Here is a 20,377-nt window from a genome sequence, read left to right as displayed (position 1 = left end):
TGATCAAATGTGGGCTGCATGTCAGTAGAAAACATTTAGCTAGCTGGACTTTAGTTGCACCTTAAAGGTGAGATGGGATTCAAATATACTGGAGGAGAAGGTGCCATCCCAGGTAAGGGGAATAGCCTGGACTGTGTTGGGATTGAGTAAGTCAAAATATTGTAGAGCTGGAAAGGATCTTTGTATGTTAATTGAATTCATACAACTATTTTATTAGAAAGTTAGGACTTGGTCCGTGTATATACAGCCAGTTTCATGTTAAAGCACTGGATGAACAGAACTCAAACTGGCCCCATGATATTCCCTGCTCCCATACCATCCTTCTCTCTTCCTTACCCACACTCTTCTTAAATTCTCCAAATGCATCTAAAAGGAAGGCATTATTAATCAAAAGATAAAACTAATCCTCTGGTAGAAGAAAGGCTTGAGATTTCCTTTTATCTGTCGTAACAGCAGAAAATAGTCTTTTGAAAGCGTACTGGCGAACTGTGTTTTGCCGAAGTAGTATATGAAATGGAAATTTACTCTGGCTTGTTTATCCTCTGTGAATAAGATGATCCGACAACAAAATAGCATGCAGGCTCCTCTCTTGGGAACAGTGGGGGGAAAATAGAAACAGCATTTTCATATACTGTCAGACGTTTGGAGAGCTGCCTTCTATGATTTTAATGTTGTCTGAATGTACACCCTCCACCTCATTGAGCATTTAAGTAGGTTTTGACTCCTCCTTCAGCACTGCATTTCCCCGGCACAAGTGGAAGCCCCTACTACACCTTCAAAAAGTTACTTTGCTTTGACAAAGAGAAAATCCTATTCATCCTGTGAATGCATGCGTAGGATGGTTCTTTCCAGCTTTTTAGGGCATGGTCTCCTGAGGTATTCAAAAAGCAAACAAATGAACCAAATGATCAGATCCTGGCAGAAGTTAAAGTGCATGGTCAATTCTAGAAATTGGCTCAAATTCTTAGGTACATCTTTCTACTGAGGCACACGTGTCTCAGAGAGAGAGTGTGCATATGTGTTTAATATACAAATATAAAACAGACTTCATATATACATGTTCAGTAAAATGATAGATACTGAAGTATCTATTGGACAGAGAGAAAGAGTAAACCCTAGAAGAGCTAATGGAAGCATCTAAGATGGAAGTAGGTGTCTTATAGTCAAAGTTGGCTATTCATCTTAAGAGCACAAGAGAAAGATGCCAGCCATTGAGAGATCTGCCAAGTTGCAGCAATCGGAAGTAAACCCTCGAATGTCTTCAGGGCTTTGGGAATTACATGAATAGCCATTGAGAAGCAGTATATATTCTGAGTGTTTTGAAGTAGATATGGTAAGGGGTGATGGTGGAGGGTGATTAAAAGTTGAGTCTACAGGAGAGCTAATGAAGTGGCTTGAATTGGAGAATAGGATCCTCGTCTAGAAAACTGTGGAAATAGTTCCTGTGTTAGTAACAAAGCCCATAGGCTGGGGTCAAAGAGGAAGGGATGAAGCTGAAAGCAGGGACTGGGTGGTGGGTTTGATATGGGAAGGTGCAGTAAGAGAGTAGTCAAGGGTGGGTTCCACATTGTGAGTCTAGGAGCCAGAGAGGACGAGCCAAGAGAATTTAGGAAGCAGAAGTGGTGACCTTCACCTACCTCTTCTGTGGACTGCTCGTTCTCGTGATGTGTCGATAGGTATCATAAGAAGTAGGATTTCTGTGTGGATAAGTTTAGAAAACACTGAGAAAATGTTAAGGATAAAATTAATCTGTAACTGCAGGACTTCTCAGAGCCTTTAATATGCTATTATGCAAGGATTAGACCAAGCATCCTGTGTTTCCCAAATTTACCAGATTGTGGCATTAGGTGTTTTGGTATTTAGTTGGTTGGTTGGCGGAACATCTTGGGAGTGTGTGTGTGTGTGTGTGTGTGTGTGTGTGTGTATGTACACACATACCTGGATGATAATGACCCCTCCAAGCGAGGGTCCTTTGATTATAATAGGAACTTGAGAAAATCTGAGGGAGCAGGCTACGAAGAGTATTTGGACATCATAGGCAGACAAAGGTCCACCAGAAACATGGCTGAGACTGGATTCTTCTTTATGGCAACCAATAATTAATCGGAGGTTGGGGTCATGTGCATGAGAACAGGGGAGTAAGGCAGGGGCCAGAGAGGTCTAGGAAGACATCCTGGACAATGTGCTGTCACCAGAGATCAGGCTGGAAGAGCTGATACATGACAGTGACGAACAGTGGGGCTCCAAGAGGAGTCTGGTTTGTCAAGGAGGACAGCTCCCTTCATTTACCTGTTGTGATGTGGTAGGACGCTCATGGTAGGGCAAAGGGTGAGGGGATGGTGCCCCCAAATTCCTGGCTCTACTCAACAAACACTTCCTAACCCTTCACTTTGTGGAGATAAGAGAATAATTAACATCTAGGTCCTACCCTCAAGGAGTGCACTGTTTCGGAAGAGAAAGGAGGAGAAAAGCCGTTAAACTTCTAAGTGGAATACAGCTAACAAATACTTCTAAAGCAGCTGTGAACCTGACAAGGTCTTTAACTCTGGTTGGGCAAGGAGGTTTAATGTAACTTGAATTATCACTAACATTTCAAGACAACCAGGGAAATAAACATTATGTGAATAACTGTAAGTCTTAAGCCCAACTGCATAATCAGAAGACAACTTTTTACATTTTATCTTTTCTTATAGCCAAGTTGAAAGGAGACTTACTTATATGAAGCATACCCCTTTGGAGACGTCAGAATTAACACAGTGGTATGTGAGGTATTGCAGAGGTAACCTCTGTCCGTAGAATGGAGCTACAAATATATTTTTTCTTTCACTGGACCATGCATTTGATTTTTAGAATTTGGAGTTGTATTTTACTCTGGCATATCTTCTGTCGATAGCAAGTCGTTTAAGCTGGGCCAACCAAAGGCGGGTGAATTGACAATTGCTAATGTAAATTTCCCAGCGAGTAGAAAAGCCTTCCATTAGAAGTACGCAGGCACTCCATTGTATGGACACTCTTTTGTACTAGTTCTCTTCTGGCTCAGACAGGAGCTGCCTACATAAGGGGCTTCTGCCCTGCTCCTACTGCTCCCTGCTGAGCACCAAGCAGACTTTTCATAATACCATCAGTCATAGATGTTCATGAAAGGAGCATGTAAGAATAAATATAAAAAGTTGGCAGTGACTTTTAATAGCAGTTTGTATAGCTCTCTGATTTGTGGTGGAAAAGGAAAGCTGAAAGGTTGTGGATATGGTCATATACAGATACTGTTTTGTTTCTCTTCTCATCGCTCTCTCCCGTAGCCTGTATCTCTCTGTTTCCTGTATATTGACCGGGATTTGGGATAACCATGCTGAATGGTTAGGCACCCCTCAAAACACCACTGTGGAGAACCCAGCAAATTGCTGTTTCAGTGTGTGCAGCGATGTTCAGCGTCCTCTTGCCTTTCCATCTGCTTCGCTGTCTCACATCGAATGGGTATTTAACAAATCTGTACTGAACAGAAAGGGAAGATACTGTCAGATACTAATGTAGTCAAAGTCGTGCCTTCGAAGAGCCATCCTTTATCTTGTATTTTACCAGCTTTTTGAAAAGTCATGTCTTGTGTTTGGCTTTGTGTAAGCACTTGAGTAATGTCTCCGTATAGCTTCTCAGAAGATCACCCTCTTCTAGAATAGGCCTCAGAAAGCCTGGTCTACCAACAGGGGGGCTTCACCAACTGCTAGGATGCAAGGAGCTCTCTCACTCCTCCCCCTACCCAGCGAACCTGGTTGCCTTTGTGATTTCAGAGTTTTCTGTAGTATTATTTGAGAAGAGACTTTCAGAGATAGGACGTAAACTTTCTTCTCCTTAACATTGTCCTGTAACTGGAAACTTTTTTACACTCAAAGGAGCTTGCATCTGAATTAGAATAAAGTCAGAGGCGTGATTTTGCACTTGGTTTGAGCAGGATCCTGGTCTCACACTCCAGCAGTTGTGAAGAGAAACAGATATATTAGTCATTAGGGAACTGGATTCCACTGGAGTCCAATCCAGTGATTGTCTTTCCTACAAGCATTAGTTTCTTCATTTTGACACAGAAAAGAAAAAAAATTACTAGCTCTACTAACTGAAATCATATGTGGGTTGTCTGTCCTGGGGCTGTGTTATCAGATCTTACAGAGCTAGGAGTATATATGATGCCCCTACTGTACACAAAACCCCCCAAAACTTTACTTAGTACTTTTGTCAAGAGAGCTAACAGCAGGGGGACTTCTGGTATTACATATTCAAAGGGAAGAATTTTTTGAATTATTAATTTTTAAAAATCAGGTTTTAAATGGAGATTAGGGTGTGACAGGAGAGACAAAAGTTGACACCAACTTGGTGATTAATGTGTGTTGAAGTGGGTTGATAGTAATAGTCTGTAGAGCTTTCAGCTCCATAGATTTCATACATACATTTCATACATTTCAGCTCCATATGTACATCCACTCCCAGATCAAGCAGCAGCCTCTGAGTTGGGGGGCAGTCAGAGCAGAGTATCGCGGATGTGGGTCCTAGGAAGTCTTTAGCCACGGCATGGAGTAGAAGAGGACATGTTGGGCTGAGCTATGGAGCAGAGCCCAAGAGTCCCTCCATCGAAGGCATGCGGTAAAATGGGCCTGTTTGCAGATCTCTTAGGAGGTGAAGGAGTTGCGTCCTGAGCAGCGTCAACACAACCCCTAAGTGTGTGGCCCGTGCTTGTCCTGGATAACACCTTCTTTGTGACACCCAGGAAGGCAGGAACTCTGAGCTCTGCCAAGGAAGCCGCAAGTGGAGATCCCGAATGCTCTTCCATAGCCTCTGCAAGCTTAGCGTCCTTCTTTACTGCCTGCAAGGTGGATGAGAGATGCATGGATGTGATTCCCCAATGTGTCCGTCCATGTAGGCCTGCACTGCGGCTGCCCTTCAGCTATGTAGGACCTATGTGTGTGCGGGAACTTGGCATTGCTCTCGTGATGCATGCCCTTTAAAAGCTGGGGTTTCTGTTCACATTTAGCCCAACGGACCAAACATGTTTTCAGAGGTAGGGGAAGCTGGAAGCCGGGCGAGAACGCAGTAATTCACTACCTTTGTCTTTGTTCTTATATTTAGAGGAAGGGCAAGGGATAGAGCTTCTCAAATGGGGTGTTTGGCAAGGGGTGGGGTGTTTGGGGTGGGTGCAGTGAGGAAGGAGCACCGTAGGCTATTAGTGGGCAGGAGCTAGTGTTGCCAGCTGCCCTGTAGTGTGTGAGAGTCTTCTCCAACGAAGAAATGGCCCACCCCAAATGCCAGTAAAGGGAAGCACCACAGAGGAGCAGCAGGGCTTGGCTGTCCCTGAAGGTCGACACAGTCATGGGGATCTGCCCACTTGGCCTTCACGGCAGTCTGAGCCCAGAGAGGCTAGATACAGTCTTCCATTTTTGGTTCAAAGCGGTCTTACCGTCCATTCATCCATCTGTCCATCCATCCATCCATCCATTCATCCTTTCATCCTTTCAGTACTCCTTCAGTGAAGGGTCTCATGGCCACCTATGCTCCCCCTCCTTCTCCCTCAGTGATATTGTCACATTGTCTGCTCTACTAAGCTTCATTGCCTCTCTGAACCGACTTATTCAGTAGCAATGACAAGTTCTTATGCCAGTGACAATAGAGAAGGGGGAAGGCATTTAGTGGAAGGAGGTAGAGAAGAGAGGAAGAAGAGTGAAAAAGATGTTTTATAATTTGTCTAGGTATGAGAATAGGCGCCCGAGTTGTTAATCCCAGAAAAGGGATTTGGTTAATGCTAACGGAATCCCTCCTACATCTAGGTTGGTGGTTCTCAAACTTGAACGTGCACCAGGATCCCCTGGAGGGTGTGTTCAGACAGAAGCTGCTGGGCACCATCCCCAGAGTTTCCGATTGAGAACGGCTGGGGCAGGGCCTGGGAATTTGACTTCCTAACAAAGTTCCCAGGTGAGGCTAGTGCCGCAGGTCTGGGAACCATACTTCTCTAGGTCTGGGTCCGAGAGAAGAGAGAGACACCTGAACAGCTCTCATCTCTGGGACGCCTGGAAGACCAGGCTGAGAAGGGAGGAACTGGCCTTACTCTAGACCTTCCTCAAGGCCCATGAGGAAGAAGAAGGGAGTTAAAGTCTAGCATCCCCAGAAGATGAGTGCAATATCAGCTTCACTGCCGCCCCCCCACCCCCGATGCTGGGATGCACGCAGAGACCAGTGTGCTATATTTTCTGAAATAGCAAGAAAAAAAATAATAGAGTAAGCTTTGCTTTCTTATGTCTTTCTGCTCAGAAGTAAGTATATTTAGCTGGTGGCCTTTCTTGATGTCTGTTAGCTTGGACGCACTGGTAAACCAGGACATCAGAGATGGAGGGCAACACTTCCTTTTGTTACCAAGTAAGGGGGTGTCGTAACAATACACAACCTGTGAAAGTTTCTCTAAAGGAAGGCATCTGGCTTAAGGCCCAAACCGTTGGATGTCTGATTTTTTTTTCAGGAACGGCAGCAAAGTCAGGATTGGACGTAGTGCTTACCGCTGTGTTTTCCTGATTTCCTCTCCCTACTGTCAGCAATAACTAAAGGATTAATCGTTTTTGTTTTCTTCTTCCTAATGTGTTAACAGCAGCGATGCTTTATTCTGGTCCACAAAAGGGAAAAACAAAGAGAGTGATGGAGATGCTGTTGGAAGTGCGAGCAGGGATGCGAATGACACTATGAGTGCATCTGTTTTTACTGTCAATTCCTGATTTTTCAAGATGATTCTAAGAACAGTTTTTCATCAAATGTGACCTTATGGCCAAATAACAACAAGCTTTTTTCCTCTTTGATGTTTCCTCGGAATCACACAGTGTTATTAGCTTGAGTACTTAGTGGCGGTTGAGGAGCGGCATAATATTTTGGGTTTCATTTTGTATCCAATATAGAAAGCCCTGCAGCACTAAATAAAAATGTCACCGTGTAAAATGTAAAGGCTTTCTGTCACAAATGTTTTTAAAAATTCACTAAGGGCTGAGGATTAGATTTATCTTACCCTCTTTCTGTGATTTATTCATATTTAATGTTAGTTTCAACATTTGAAGCATGAAGAACTTTTTCAAATTAAAAACTGTGGTGAATCAGTCGTATTTGAAGAAAAATTCCACCGTGCCAGTATGTCAATTATGCAGTTCATTCCCCTTCATGTGTTCAAGGAGCAGATATGTTTGGTTTTCCCAGTGGCCGAAATTCTCACTGGGGAAACTCCTCATTGTTGGGGAGATTCACGCAGCTGCTTGGTTCTGAGAGCTGTTTCCCTGGTATCAGTCGACGTTTTCCTCGGGCGTTAATCACCATCACACAAACGTGATGGCCAAGGACAGGAGTGGGGACAGACCTCACCTTTGGAACCATCATTTTGCTGCTCGTCTCGTTTTTCATTTTTGTTGCTTTGAGCCGCTGAGTTGCCTGTGTTTGGGGGAATATCTTTAGTTAGAGACAATATCCAGTCTTTTCTGTGGATGGTTCATAAATAATGGATGATAATAGAATTAGTTATGAATGAAAGGAAGAAAATGAACTCAAAACAGACTCTTTTTTTTTTAATTTATTTATTTATTAATTTATTTTTGGCTGTGTTGGGTCTTCGTTTCTGTGCAAGGGCTTTCTCTAATTGCGGCAAGCGAGGGCCACTCTTCATCGCGGTGCGCAGGCCTCTCACTATCACGGCCTCTCTTGTTGCAGAGCACAGGCTCCAGACACGCAGGCTCAGTAGTTGTGGCTCACGGGCCTAGTTGCTCCGCGGCACGTGGGATCTTCCCAGACCAGGGCTCGAACCCGTGTCCCATGCATTAGCAGGCAGATTCTCAACCACTGCACCACCAGGGAAGCCCTCTTTTTTTTTTTTAACTACTAAATAGATGCCTCGGGTCTGCAGCATTGGCCTTTTTCAAAGCCCTGGAGGGTTAAAAGGCTGGTGGGAAGGAAGGGAGCTGCCGGCCCTGCTTGTTCCACCTTTGGAGCAAGTTGGCTTTTGGATGGCTAGAAGGAGACACGACAAGGCGCAGTTGCCCTGGACACTCTGACTTCTGCCTGTCCTTCCACCTGCCCATCATCTGTCTGTCCTTCTGGCCCTCTATCCTTCCATCCCTTCCTTCTTTGTCTTTTTGTGCCTTCCCTCTTCCTACCGTTCCTTCCAAGCTGCAGACACTTTGAACACCTCCTCTGGGCCATAGATTGAGTCAGCTTCTCATAAACTGAGTGGAAATGTCCCTGTTTTCTCTGCTGAAAGTAATCAACCTTCTAATAAGAACCAAGGAAGAATGGGAATAAGAGATACGGAGTGCCTACAAGGATAAAGCCTTTTTAACCTGGTTTTCCCACCTATCTGTCACTGAGGTCCAGGCCTAATGGAAGAATGGCAGCCAATACACAGAGCAGTACCAAAACTTAAGTATGAGGTTTTTAGGACCAGTTGGGAGCATTTCATCATCATGATCTTGATCCTTTTTATTCCTTTGCTTGATGGAGAGAATCATCTTGATGAGTAAAGATCATCTTTTTTCCCCTCAGACTATTGGCAAGAAGTTACCTCCGACTGCAGCAACTCCGGACTCGTCAAAAACAGAAATGGACAGCAGGACAAAGGGTGAGTTTCCTTATGTATCTGTTTTATGTTTGAAAGCAGTGAAGGGTTTTATCATCATTGAAACGCTTTTGAAAAATCCTTACATAATCTTAATAGCTTTTTTAAAGCACGTGGGGAAAAAATGCACACAAATATGTTTCATTAGGCTCTACCAGTAGGACGGGCACAAGTTCCTCGATGGAACAAGATACTTTTTTAAAAAAAATTTTATTTATTTATTTATATGTTTGTTTGTTTGTTTATTTATGGCTGCGTTGCTGTGCGCGGGCTTTCTTTAGTTGTGGCGAGCTGGGGCTACTCTTCATTGCGGTGCGTGGGCTTCTCATTGCGGTGGCTTCTCTTGTTGTGGAGCACAGGCTCTAGGGCGTGAGGGCTTCAGTAGTTGTGGCACACGGGCTCAGTAGTTGTGGTGCATGGGCTTAGTTGCTCCGCGGCATGTGGTATCTTCCCGGACCAGGGCTCGAACCCGTGTCTCCTGCATTGGCAGGCGGATTCTTAACCACTGCGCCACCAAGGAAGTCCAAGATGCTTTCTTGCCGTTTGTTTCTCGCCCACGCGCAGAGCCAGGGCTTATCCGTGTATACCCAGAGCAGTTTGCATAGTTCACGAGGCAGGAAGATTCTAGAGGATGGCAACTCAAGCAATTTAGGGATTCATAGGCCTTCAAGTCAGAGAGGCTTTATCTTTTAGCCTAACCACTCAACAGACACTCCCAAATCTTGACTTTCCTGCCACTCTCCTCAGCACATCTCTGCTTGAATTCCTATAGTTACAAATGTCTTTCTTCTGTTGAGCCAGATATGCTCTTCCTGTAATTTTTACCCATGGGTTCTAGTCTCTGGGTCTATATTGATATTAGCCCATTTTTCTCCTAACAGTCCTTTAAGTATTTGAGGACAGTTGTCTCCCCCAAACCTTCCCACAGGTCAGTATTCCCCGTTCTAGAGTAGCCAGGTAAAATACAGGATGCCCAGTTACATTTGAATTTCAGATAAACAATGAATAATTTTTTTTTGTTTTTAGTATGTCCCATGCAGTATCGGCTGTTTATCTGAAATTCAAATGTAACTGGGCATCCTGTGTTTGTATTTGCTAAATCTGGCAACTCTCCAATTCCTTTAGTCATTCTTCCAATAACTGGAATGTTCTGAACGTGCTCTAGTCAGAAATAAGTGCTTCAGTTCCTTCTAGGGATTTTAACTTTTTTTTTTTCCAGCTTCAGATTTCCTTATGAGGATAATGTGGACAGACTACTAATCTAGTTTGGAAAGCCAAAGGTTGAGAGAAGATACATCATACATATGTAACTATGATTAATATAAGAGCAAGCATAGATTTATTCTTTTTGTTGCAGAAAAATATACCAGGAACTCCTTTTGTAGTGCAAAACAGGTAGTTTTGAGAGCAAATAAGGGATACTGCCTTAGGCATTAAAAAATGAATTTATGGGACTTGCCAAGCCCGAAATGGTGGTTTAGATAAATATGTTCATGGATGTTATAGATGCAGCCGCTGGAGCTCTGTCTTAATGTTTAAGGTTCAGATGAGGTTTGCATGCCTTCAGTCTGTTAATGGTACAGTCAGACTGTGGCTAATAGGCGGGAAGCGCACTAGTCTAATGCTCTGATCCAGCAGTTCTCAAACTCGAGTGTGTCCCAGAATCACCTGGAGAGCCGGGCCTCACCTCCAGAGTTTCTGAGTCAGCAGGTCTGGGGTGGGGCCTGAAATTTTGCTTTTCTAACAAATTCCCAGGTGCTGCTGCTGCTCCTAGTCGAGGGCCCGCCCTTCAGGAAGGGTTCTGAGCTTCTAGATGTTTCCAAAGCCAAACTGGCCCCGCATTTATTCACGCGGGTTGTAGGTTTTGCATGCTAAACCTACCTTTAGACACTAAAACCTTCAAGATTCTTGAAGCGGCCTGAAATTTTTTTTTCAAGAATTCACAGTTAAACCACTTCTGATAACACTTCCTCTTGTTGGACAGTAGCCTATCCTTCCTTCCATTCAACTGCTCATTCTGTAGTTCTGGCTGTTGACAAGTTTATAAATGATCCAGGTTATTAGGCAAGTTTGCTGGGATGGGTGGAGTGGGGGATGGGCAGGAGAAGGGGAAGACGCATCAAACCTCCAAGGTAATTGGAACGGAGTCCCTGGGACAGTCTGTCCTCGTGACATGTGACAACCAGTGGCCTCCACCAACCTCACTCTTGTTTGCGGAAATAGTAATCTGAGAAACAGAGAAATTTTTTTAATGGAAAAGAGTTTCAAGAGAAGTGAAAGAGAAATTCCCTATAGGTTGTTCCTCTCTCTGCAGAGTAAATAGAACCTTGGGTGACCGGTGAGTTGCTTTTGGGGGAGACTAAGCAGGGGGAACCTGAGTGTCCCTTGTAAGGTTGTGGCACCAAACAGGACAGTCTGCAGGGCATGCTTAAGTGACTAATCAATCCTCAGGCCTCAAGAACTGACCTTAGGATAAGAGCACATCCGTGATATATTTTTTTTACCCTCTGTGATGTCTGCGGGCAGGAGACTCAAGTCTTTTTTGGCAGGGTTAGGTGGTGTGGGTGGAAGGTGTTTTAGAGCAGAGCTGGCCAGTAGAAATACTATGTGAACCACATAGAAGATTTTACATTTTCTGGTAGCCACATTAAAAACCAGAAAAGAAACAGGTTTAAAAAAAAAAGGAAAGAAGCAGGTGAACTTAATTTAAATATATTTTATTTAACTCAGTATATCCAAAATATTATCCCTTCAACATGTAACCCATATAAAATTATTAAATGAGATATTTTCATTCTCTTTTCATATGAGTCTTCACAATCCAGCGTGTATTTTCCACGTATGCCACATCTCAACTTGGCCTAGCCACATTTTGAGTGCCCAATAGCCACATGTGCCTAGGGGGCCACCATATTGAACAGCATAGTTCGAAAGTAATTCTGGGATCTAAGATGGGCTTCCTGGGCCTGGATTTTAACACAGTTCATCACGCTCAGCTCCCTTGAGCATGTGGGAGGATCCTGAGTCTAGCCCAAGCCTTGTTCACGCCTACAAGTATCTATTAACTACGTCCATCTCTAGATGCATCACAGAGCGGGGGTGAGTTGTTAATAAAGAGTGGTTTTACAGGGCTGGGTGGTGTGTTTTGGCTAAGAGTTAGGAAGCACAGATTCTAGGACTAGCTTTCTTATTAGCTAGCTGTGTGACCTTGGGTAGATAATTTTATTTCTCTGGCCTTGTGCTCTTCGTGGTCTGCACTGTCTGTGAAGTCCGAGGGTTGTACTAGAGTGAAGCCCTCAGGTTTCTCCCAGCATCTTCACTCTCTGATTCAATTCCGAAAGCTTTACAATTCAGAGTGAAAGCTTTCTGCATTCAAAGAATTGAACAGCCGATGGGGGAGACAAAAGGAAGATGCGAACAACTGAGTTAGGAATATGAGAAGATGTCATTTGGCAAAGATGCCATGGATATAAATATGTGTGTAAGGGGGTGGTAGGTCGGGAAGAATTATCACTGTCAGTGAAGACTTGAGAGATGTTTATTGACAGGCGTGTTTCATGGACCCAGAGTAAGAACTGCTGCAGTTTAATCTCACCCCTCACACACTCTCTGGCTTTCATTGTAAAGAGCAAATTCTGGGGTAATGGTTCTCCCATGATTTCCACGAGGCACCCTAGTTCACTAGAAAGCCCCTTCCATTTGGAACCTTTCGCTGCTTCTGGATTTTGATGCAGCACCCAAGTTCAGGTGGAAGGACAGAGAGTTCTGACCCACTTTTAGAAATGACTCGGAGCTTGGGGACAACACAGCCTCCTTCCTTCTGGATGGAAGTCACACCCGTAACGAAACTTGCCCAGCGGCACGGAGGAGAGAAGCCCCTTCCCGCATAGCTGTCTCCTTAGCGCGCTCAAATACAAGCTCACGTCACGAGTAAGTTATGGTGATTCAAAAAATGTTCATGTGGATTGATATCTTCTGAGAGAAAGTGAAACTCAGCTGATCAGGATTTATTTAAACAACTAACATCATCTCCCCTCCCCCAGTGAAGCTTTCATGATACTGAAATTCATCGGAAATGTGGGCTGGGGAGCAGATTGCCGTAATTTTCATAACAAGAGGAAAACTGTTTAAGTATTCATAAATGAAGTGCTCTGAGGTATTTCCAACTCCCCACATCTGGAGTTTCCCTCTTTCTTACTACAGTTGATGCAGATGATTTGTGGCCTCGGTGGGATAGAGAAATAGCCCAGAGAAATGATTATTTAGCGTCTTCTTGAACAAACAGTTCAGTCTTAGAGATGCAGAGGACCAGTTGAGCAGGTGGGTTAGGGAAAAAATAGTCCCTGACAGAATTTGTACAAAGGCAGGTCAGGCTTCTGAATAATGATGGCTGTGGGGCAAAGGCTAAACTTTCTCTGTTTAACCTCCCCTCACGTTATCACCAGACACTTGTACCACCTTTCTGATCACTTTGTCCCTTGACTTGCTTCTTAGGAGTTGTCCCTTGTGATGGTGACACATAGTGCCTTGTGGCTGTCATTGGTCCCTCGCGGAGGGGGCTGTGTCTTCTACCTGACATCCCCACCATCCAGTCCGGGAAAGTGCCATGGACTCAGTGGGCACTGGCAACAGTGGTGGTTGGGCAGATGGAGAAGTAGAAATGGTTTCAATTTACCAGGCTCTATATCTAACAGAGTCTTGTAAAAGCAGCGTAGTAGCCACGGGTCTCCTTTCCCAAGTTCACAGTCACCGGGAAGAAAAGAACACATTTGTTGACCCTCGAGCTTATTTCGGATTTCTGGAGGGTCGGCAGTGGTTGCTCTGTGGGGCTTGACAGACCCTTGTTCTTTCTAGCCACTGCCCCAGCCCAGTCAGCCCAAGAGCACCAGGGACAAACTAGTCTAGTCTGACAAAGTCAAGTTTATGGGCTCATTGCAACGAGGAGACTGCCCAGGAGGACCTGTGGAGCATCACACCAAACAGGACAAAACTCTGAGCAGTTACAGATTTGGAGGACAAATGGAAGTGAGTGAAATATAAACGAAGCAGCAGTGTTTTGATAGGCCCCAAGCAAAACAGGGCTGTGTGAGTCGGGCCACATCAGGTCTGGTCTGTGAGCTGGACCCAGGTCCTCTTTCTTTGGGAACCACCAAGTTAAGATAGATGTGCAGGGCTGTGTCCAGAACCCCTTACATGAGGCCCTGCACTTGTGTGGGGAATCAAGGCTTCTTCTCTGCGTCACAGTGACTTGTTTCTTTCAGCCAAGGGTGAAACATTTCATTCTTACTAATACAGTATAAAAAAGCAAAGTTTCTGATAGTCTGTGGTCTTAGAGGACAGAGTTTCTCAGCGAGTAAGAAAGCAGTCGTCACTCAGAGAAGGGGTTGTTAGGACCCTTTCCAGCTGTAGTGTGTGTGCTTGGGAGAAATACTATTTCCGGTTCATTTTGCAGCTGGCTCTATCTGCGTTTGTATCCGCATTTGCAGATTTTTACTTTCTCAGTCTGAGCTAATTTTTGCCTTGTCACCACATGTTTGAATAGGAGAAAAAAGGGTCGACTCCCTTATGTTGGGATTTTTCTCAGCCTTACCTGGGAACTCTTTTAATCTATTTTGCCAGGATAGGTGTTTTTTGCTCACTTACCTTCTCCAAAGCTCACTCACCCTCAGACCTGGGAATTTGGGCACATCCAATATGAAACATGTTTCCTACCCAGCCCTTTAGCGCCTCCCACACCTGTTATGTACTAAAGCCCCCAGGCTCGGTGTCTCAGGTCCCCCTCTGTCCCTAGGGTGCACCTTTCATCGAGTGCCCCCAGCACAGACCTTGCTGTCTAGATTCAGAGTGGGGGGTCCTTCTGCGAGGGTACCCAGCCTACCCATGCTGCAGATGACCTGGATTTCAAATACAGCCCGCTTGGAGGAAAAAAGTGAACTCCCCTTCTACTCTCCTGGTGGATTTCCTTCCTCCCAAAGACTCAGCGCTTCTCCTCATCTGAGCAGGAGAAGGTGCCATTGAGACAAGCCATGATCTACTCCATACTAGAGAACAGAAAAGCTTCCCTTGCTTGTCAGATTTTGATTTCTTTAAAAACAAATTGTTTTCTCTTTTCTAAGTGAGAGAATAGAAAGCGGCATAACTCATAGCTGTAAAATAATTTGAAAGTCATATTCCCAGCAACCTCCAAGACCAGAGGGGTCGCAGTCAGCTTTTTCGTGGAGGAAGGCGTTTTGTGAAGACCGGAGTTGACAATGTAGTGACGAATGCATTGTGTTTTGTTTCCCTGTCTGAGTTTAGGTAGAGACCAGGCTTTCTCCACATTGGCCCTATTAACATTTGGACCAGATCATTCTTTGCTGGGGTGCTGTCCTGTGTCCATTGTAGGATGTTTAACAGCTTCCTGGCCTCTACCCACTAGATGCCAATTATACTTATTACCGCCTCCCCCCAGGTTGTGACAACCATAAATGTCTCCAGGCATTGCCAGTGTCTCCTGGGAAGCCAAGTCACGCCAGTTGCGAGCCACTGGTGTAGACTGTCGTACGCCCCAGGAGGGCACTCCTATATCTGTGCTGCCGGGCGCACACTGGACACTCAGTTAATACTTATTGAACAAATGTATTCATCTCACCCCTCCCCGCGAGCCCTGGGTCCTGAGACTGACGCAGAGCTGCGGTTCTCACTTAAATCTCTCATACGGCACACACAGCCTTGGCACTGCCGCCACGCTGGCCCACCCTCCAGGTGCCCACGGTTGTTTTGCTCCTTCCTGGCATTGACATTTTGCTAATACCCATGGCTAGATCAGTGTGGTCCCCAGACCAGCAGCGTCAGCATCCCCTGGGGACTTGTTAGAGATGCAAATCCCCAGGCCCTGCTCCAGCCCTGTGGAATCGGAAACCCTGGGGTTTCTGTTTTTACTCGTCCTCCACCTGATGCCAATGCCCACTCAAGCATGAGGACCCCTAACCTAGACTCGTGTTTCTTAAGCATCCCTGCTGATGAGAATCCCCCGGGGTTGGGGGACGTGGTGCTGGTTTAGCTGCTGGATTCCTGGTCCCACCTCAGACCTGGGGACTGGAATCCCTAGGGAAGGGATCTGGGAAGGCATAGAAGAAACAGGTGCCCTACATCATTCCTGTCATCGGGAATGGTTGAGAAACACCCCTCCTCCTCCTCCTCCTCTGGTCAAAGTCCTAGAACATTGTCCAGGCCGGGGCCAGTGCCATTTTGCTCTTCCCAGAAGGGACCCTGAGACTCTCCTGTGGGAAGTAGTTTCCCCATTTCTGAATCTCTGAGGCTTTAAGCCAAACACATCACTCTCATTCTCTCCTCACTGCTGCCTAGTCCAGAGCTCTGTGTATGCATGCCTTATTTCCTCTCCTTGATTATAAGCTCCCTGAGAACCAGAAAACTAGTCTTATTTAACTTATTCTCTTTTCCCCAGAACATGATAGAAGTCAACACCCTTACTGCAATTCAAAAATACAAAAAACTCCCGAAAACCAAAAGGTTTTATCACTCCTTGGGTGATAAAACTTGTCCTGGACTAATGCGCATCTAGGTATAGTCTTTATTTATCCCACTTGGGGTGACGGATCATCCATTTGCTGCAAAATTTTAATGTATTTGATGGTTGGGTGCAGCCCCAGACTCCAGCTGGGGATGTTACATATTATATGGCATGTGCAATGTATTTCCTTTCTAAAATCTGAAAAATTCTGTCCCCAGGGCTTCTGGGTAAGGGCTTATGAACCAGTAGTGTCTCAGATAATATTTGTCAGTTTAATGAAAGAATTTTCAGATTTTGATGTTGGTGAAAGTAGACACCACTGAGCTTGATGTGTTTGTTCTAGTGTCCCAAAGGAAAAGAAAATTTTCAATTCCAGGCATGACCTGGTACTTTCCATCCCTGCTGAAAGCTCTGGAAGGCTTCCTACCAGACTTTGTGACACATGGGGTTTTGATCTTCATGTCCTAAATTGAGCCCAGAGAATTGTTCTAAATTTAATGTTATTTTCTTGGTGTGTGTTTATATGTTCTCTTTGCTGATATGTTTATTCTGTTTCTTCTGCTTTTTTTTTTTTAAGGTGAGGGTATTTTCTTAAGTTTGTTTGTTTGTTTTTTGTATGAATAGATTATAAAGCCAGCTGAAGGGTGTCATCGGATGTGGTCATGTGATTTCAATTCTGTGAACAATCTGTTTTTAATCTCATGTAAATTTCTAGAAATTTAGAGATTGACATAATGGGTTTTTTGGGTTTTGTTTTTTTGGGTTTTTTTTTTGGAGGTAGTGTGAATTATGAGTGGACTTCTTGGCGTATCTTAAAATTGGAATGCCAATCATCACTTAGTAAGGGGCTCTTGATTGGGAACTGGGCAAGAGATTCAGGGTCCTTGACCCTTCTGATATTGTACACCACATTTTCTCTGTACCTTTGAATGTGTCTATGTTTTTGTTTTCCTTTTTCTGGAAAGACAGAGTCATTGCTTTTTTATCAGATTCTTAAGGGACTCTAAGACAAAAAAGCTTAAGAACTGACTTAAGGTTTCAGTCTTATGCTAATTTATTAGTATTTTTAAATCTTTCTAAAGAAAAAATAGAGGCAAAATCATCTTAATTACTGAATAAATTGTGCCTTTATTTCTTTATGTGTGTGTGTGTATTCATTCCTGTTTGATCTTGGACTAATTAAATCCATCTAATTGATGAATAGATGGAAAATGCCTGCCTCCAAAAATTAACTTCAGTCCTTTCCTCTCTATCTCTGTCTGCTATTCATTTAAAATTTATAATCTTCCCATGTTCAAAAAGGATTTGGAATTATACTCTTCTTTCAAGACATATCAAATGCCTCCTCTTTTGTGATCTCTCTCCTGCATGCAGTCTTGCCTTTCTCTGAAGCACCATGACAATATTCAGTCATAGTGAGTTGATGCTTATTCGTGTACTTGTCTTTTCTTACTGTCGTTCTTCTCCCCTCGCCTTTCTCCAGGCATTAGGCTGTCACTTCCGTACGAGGGTGGGAGGGCGTGGTTGGACTGACCTGTATGTCACAGGCCCAGGAACTGACAATATCTTTTTCATGGTGGTGACTCAATAAATGTTTGAATTAAAGTAGGCAACATCTTCGTTCCATATACTATAAAGTTAAAATCGTATTTTCAGAGTTCATAAACTTTTTTGTATTTGAATTTTTTTTTTGAGTATCTTAAAACCATTGGAACATCCAAACCAACATAATGTTCTTATTTTCCAGTACTGCTGAATTAGGGCCCGAATGCCTCAGAAGTAAAAACAAATTCTTATTTTCAAATATATCATAATAACTTAAAATGTGAGACGAAGGGTTGCCATATTTGGTCAGGAATGTTCTGAGTTACGGTGCTCATGACTAGAGCTGTGAACTGTCAGAGCTGGCGAGGACGTAGGTATAGCCCAGTGTGCTCCTTGACGCCTCCAGCATTTCACTGGGATGTTTCTGGGGACCTGGGTGGGAGATGGACCAGCCCCACTCTCTAATTTAACCAGACAGCTCTGTTTTTAGTTATTTTATACTGGAGTTCTGGAATAAGTTTAACTTTGCTGAAAGTGTCCTGCTAAAGTTAACCAAACTCTCCTCTTGGCGCTCCTTGGCCGGCCTCACTTTTACACGTGAGGACATGAGGTCCAGAGCTACGGTGTGATTGCCTCAGGTTGTGTGCTTGGGAAAGACCAGGGGGGACCAAACCCAGTCTTGACTATCCTGACTTCTAGCCCAGAATCTTCTCTTCCTACTTTGCTATCCCACAGATTTTCCTCTACTTTTTAGGTGTTGCTAGAGGATGATCAAGAAACATTGAGTGGGAGCTGTGTCAGGTTCTGGGGATACAAAGAGGGGCGAGGTATGGTATGGGAACCTGCTTTGCAGAGAGAGGTAGTTGATGGTAGCCACTGGCACCTTTATCTCCTCCTTTTATCTAAAATTGGTGCTTTATAGATAGTTTTGTGTCTAAGGCCTCACATATAAAACAGCAGAGCTACATGGTGGAAGTGTTCTAAAACTGGGTTATGGTGATGACCACACAAGTATATAAATGTATTAAAACTCTTCAAACTGTACAACTAAAATATGTGAATTTTATAGTATATAAATCAGACATCATTAAAGCTGTTTTTTTAAAAAGACAGAGGGACACCTACCCTCCTTTAGCTTATAGGAAAACTGTGGGCATAAAACAAAATGGCCCCGTGAAACATTTTAAAGGCATGTTGGCACTTTCTTGTAAATGTTTTCTATGTTGGTTACAAGTCAATTCCATAGTCATTTACGAACCTCCTACTAGGAGACCAGGTCTTAAGGTAGCAAGGGAAGAGTTGGGGGAAAAGGGAATGACAAAGATAACATTGCAAGAAGGTTTGGTGGGGGAGGCAGATTATAGTGAAGTGTTTCAGAGGAGGTTACTGGAAGTGTCCTCTTTCTTCTACTGAGTTCCTTCATGTCAGGGAACCTTCTGCTTTGAGTGATAAATACCTACCTGACCACAAAGTAACGATAAGCAATAGAGTTATATTAAGTCAGATAACAGGAGATCCAGAGACAGGTGCCCTGAAGTTGGTTAATTCAACAGACATCTCAACAATGTCAGGACTTAGGGTCACCTCCTCTTTGATTTTTTTGGCTTTCCTTTCATGGGTGAAATGTGGCTGCAACAGCACCAAATTGTGTACTATCTTCCAACAAGTATGAAACAGTGTTAAAAGCAAAAAGGTAGGGGCAACTATTTTCCTCATGTATCTTTTTTTATCTGGGAACAAAATCTAACCGCCCCCCCCAGCACATTTCCTCTCACGTCTCATTGGCTGGAAGTGGATCACATGCTCACCCCTCAACCAATCACCAACAAAGGGGAGAGAAATTAATATTATTTGCCTAAGAAGACCTAAATTTGCCCTTTCTCCAAAGAAGACATACAGATGGCCAACAGGCACATGAAAAGATGCTCAGTATCACTAATTATTAGAGAAATGCAAATCAAAACTACAATGAGGTATCACCTCACACCAGTCAGAATGGCCATCATTAAAAAGCCTGCAAATAATAAATACTGGAGAGGGTGCAGAGAAAAGGGAACCCTCCTACACTGTTGGTGGGAATGTAAATTGGTGCAGCCACTATGGAGAACAGTATGGGGGTTCCTTAAAACAATAAAAGTAGAGTTACCGTATGATCCTGCAATCTCACTCTTGGGCATATATCAGAAGAAAACTCTTAATTCGAAAAGATACATGTGCCCCAATGTTCATAGCAGCACTATTTACAATAGCCAAGACATGGAAACAACCTAAGTGTCCATCGACAGAGGAATGGATAAAGAAGATGTGGTACATATATATACATATATACAATGGAATATTACTCAGCCATAAAAGGGATGAAATAATGCCATTTGCAGCAACATGGATGGACCTAGAGATTGTCATATTAAGTGAAGTAAGTGAGACAAAGACAAATATGATATCACCTATATGTGGAATCTAAAAAATGGTACAAATGAACTTATTTACAAAACAGAAATAGACTCACAGACATAGAAAACAAACTTATGGTTGCGAAAGGGGATGGTGGGGGGTGGGGGAGATAAATTGGGAGTTTGGGATTAACATATACACCCTACTACATAGATAACCAACAAGGGCCTACTGTATAGCACAGGGAACTATGTTCAATATCTTGTAATAACCTATATGGGAAAAGAATCTGAAAAAGAATGTGTGTG

The 20,377-nt window shown here is 43.8% G+C and overlaps 1 protein-coding gene across 4 annotated transcripts in view; it reads left to right on the top strand.

The window, feature by feature from the left end:
• Positions 1-20,377, top strand: part of SH3KBP1 (SH3 domain containing kinase binding protein 1) — a 340,352-nt gene that overhangs the window by 225,341 nt on the left and 94,634 nt on the right. For all 4 annotated transcript variants that reach the window (XM_036840453.1, XM_036840455.1, XM_036840454.1 and 1 more), the window contains one exon: positions 8,545-8,620. In XM_036840453.1, the coding sequence (XP_036696348.1) occupies positions 8,545-8,620 (76 nt within the window). The remainder of the gene's footprint in view (positions 1-8,544; positions 8,621-20,377) is intronic.

This window comes from Balaenoptera musculus, chromosome X, assembly GCF_009873245.2.
Source record: "Balaenoptera musculus isolate JJ_BM4_2016_0621 chromosome X, mBalMus1.pri.v3, whole genome shotgun sequence".
Classification (NCBI taxonomy): domain Eukaryota; kingdom Metazoa; phylum Chordata; class Mammalia; order Artiodactyla; family Balaenopteridae; genus Balaenoptera; species Balaenoptera musculus.
Note: the sequence above shows the minus strand (reverse complement) of the source record. Positions and strands in the feature narration are given on the sequence as shown.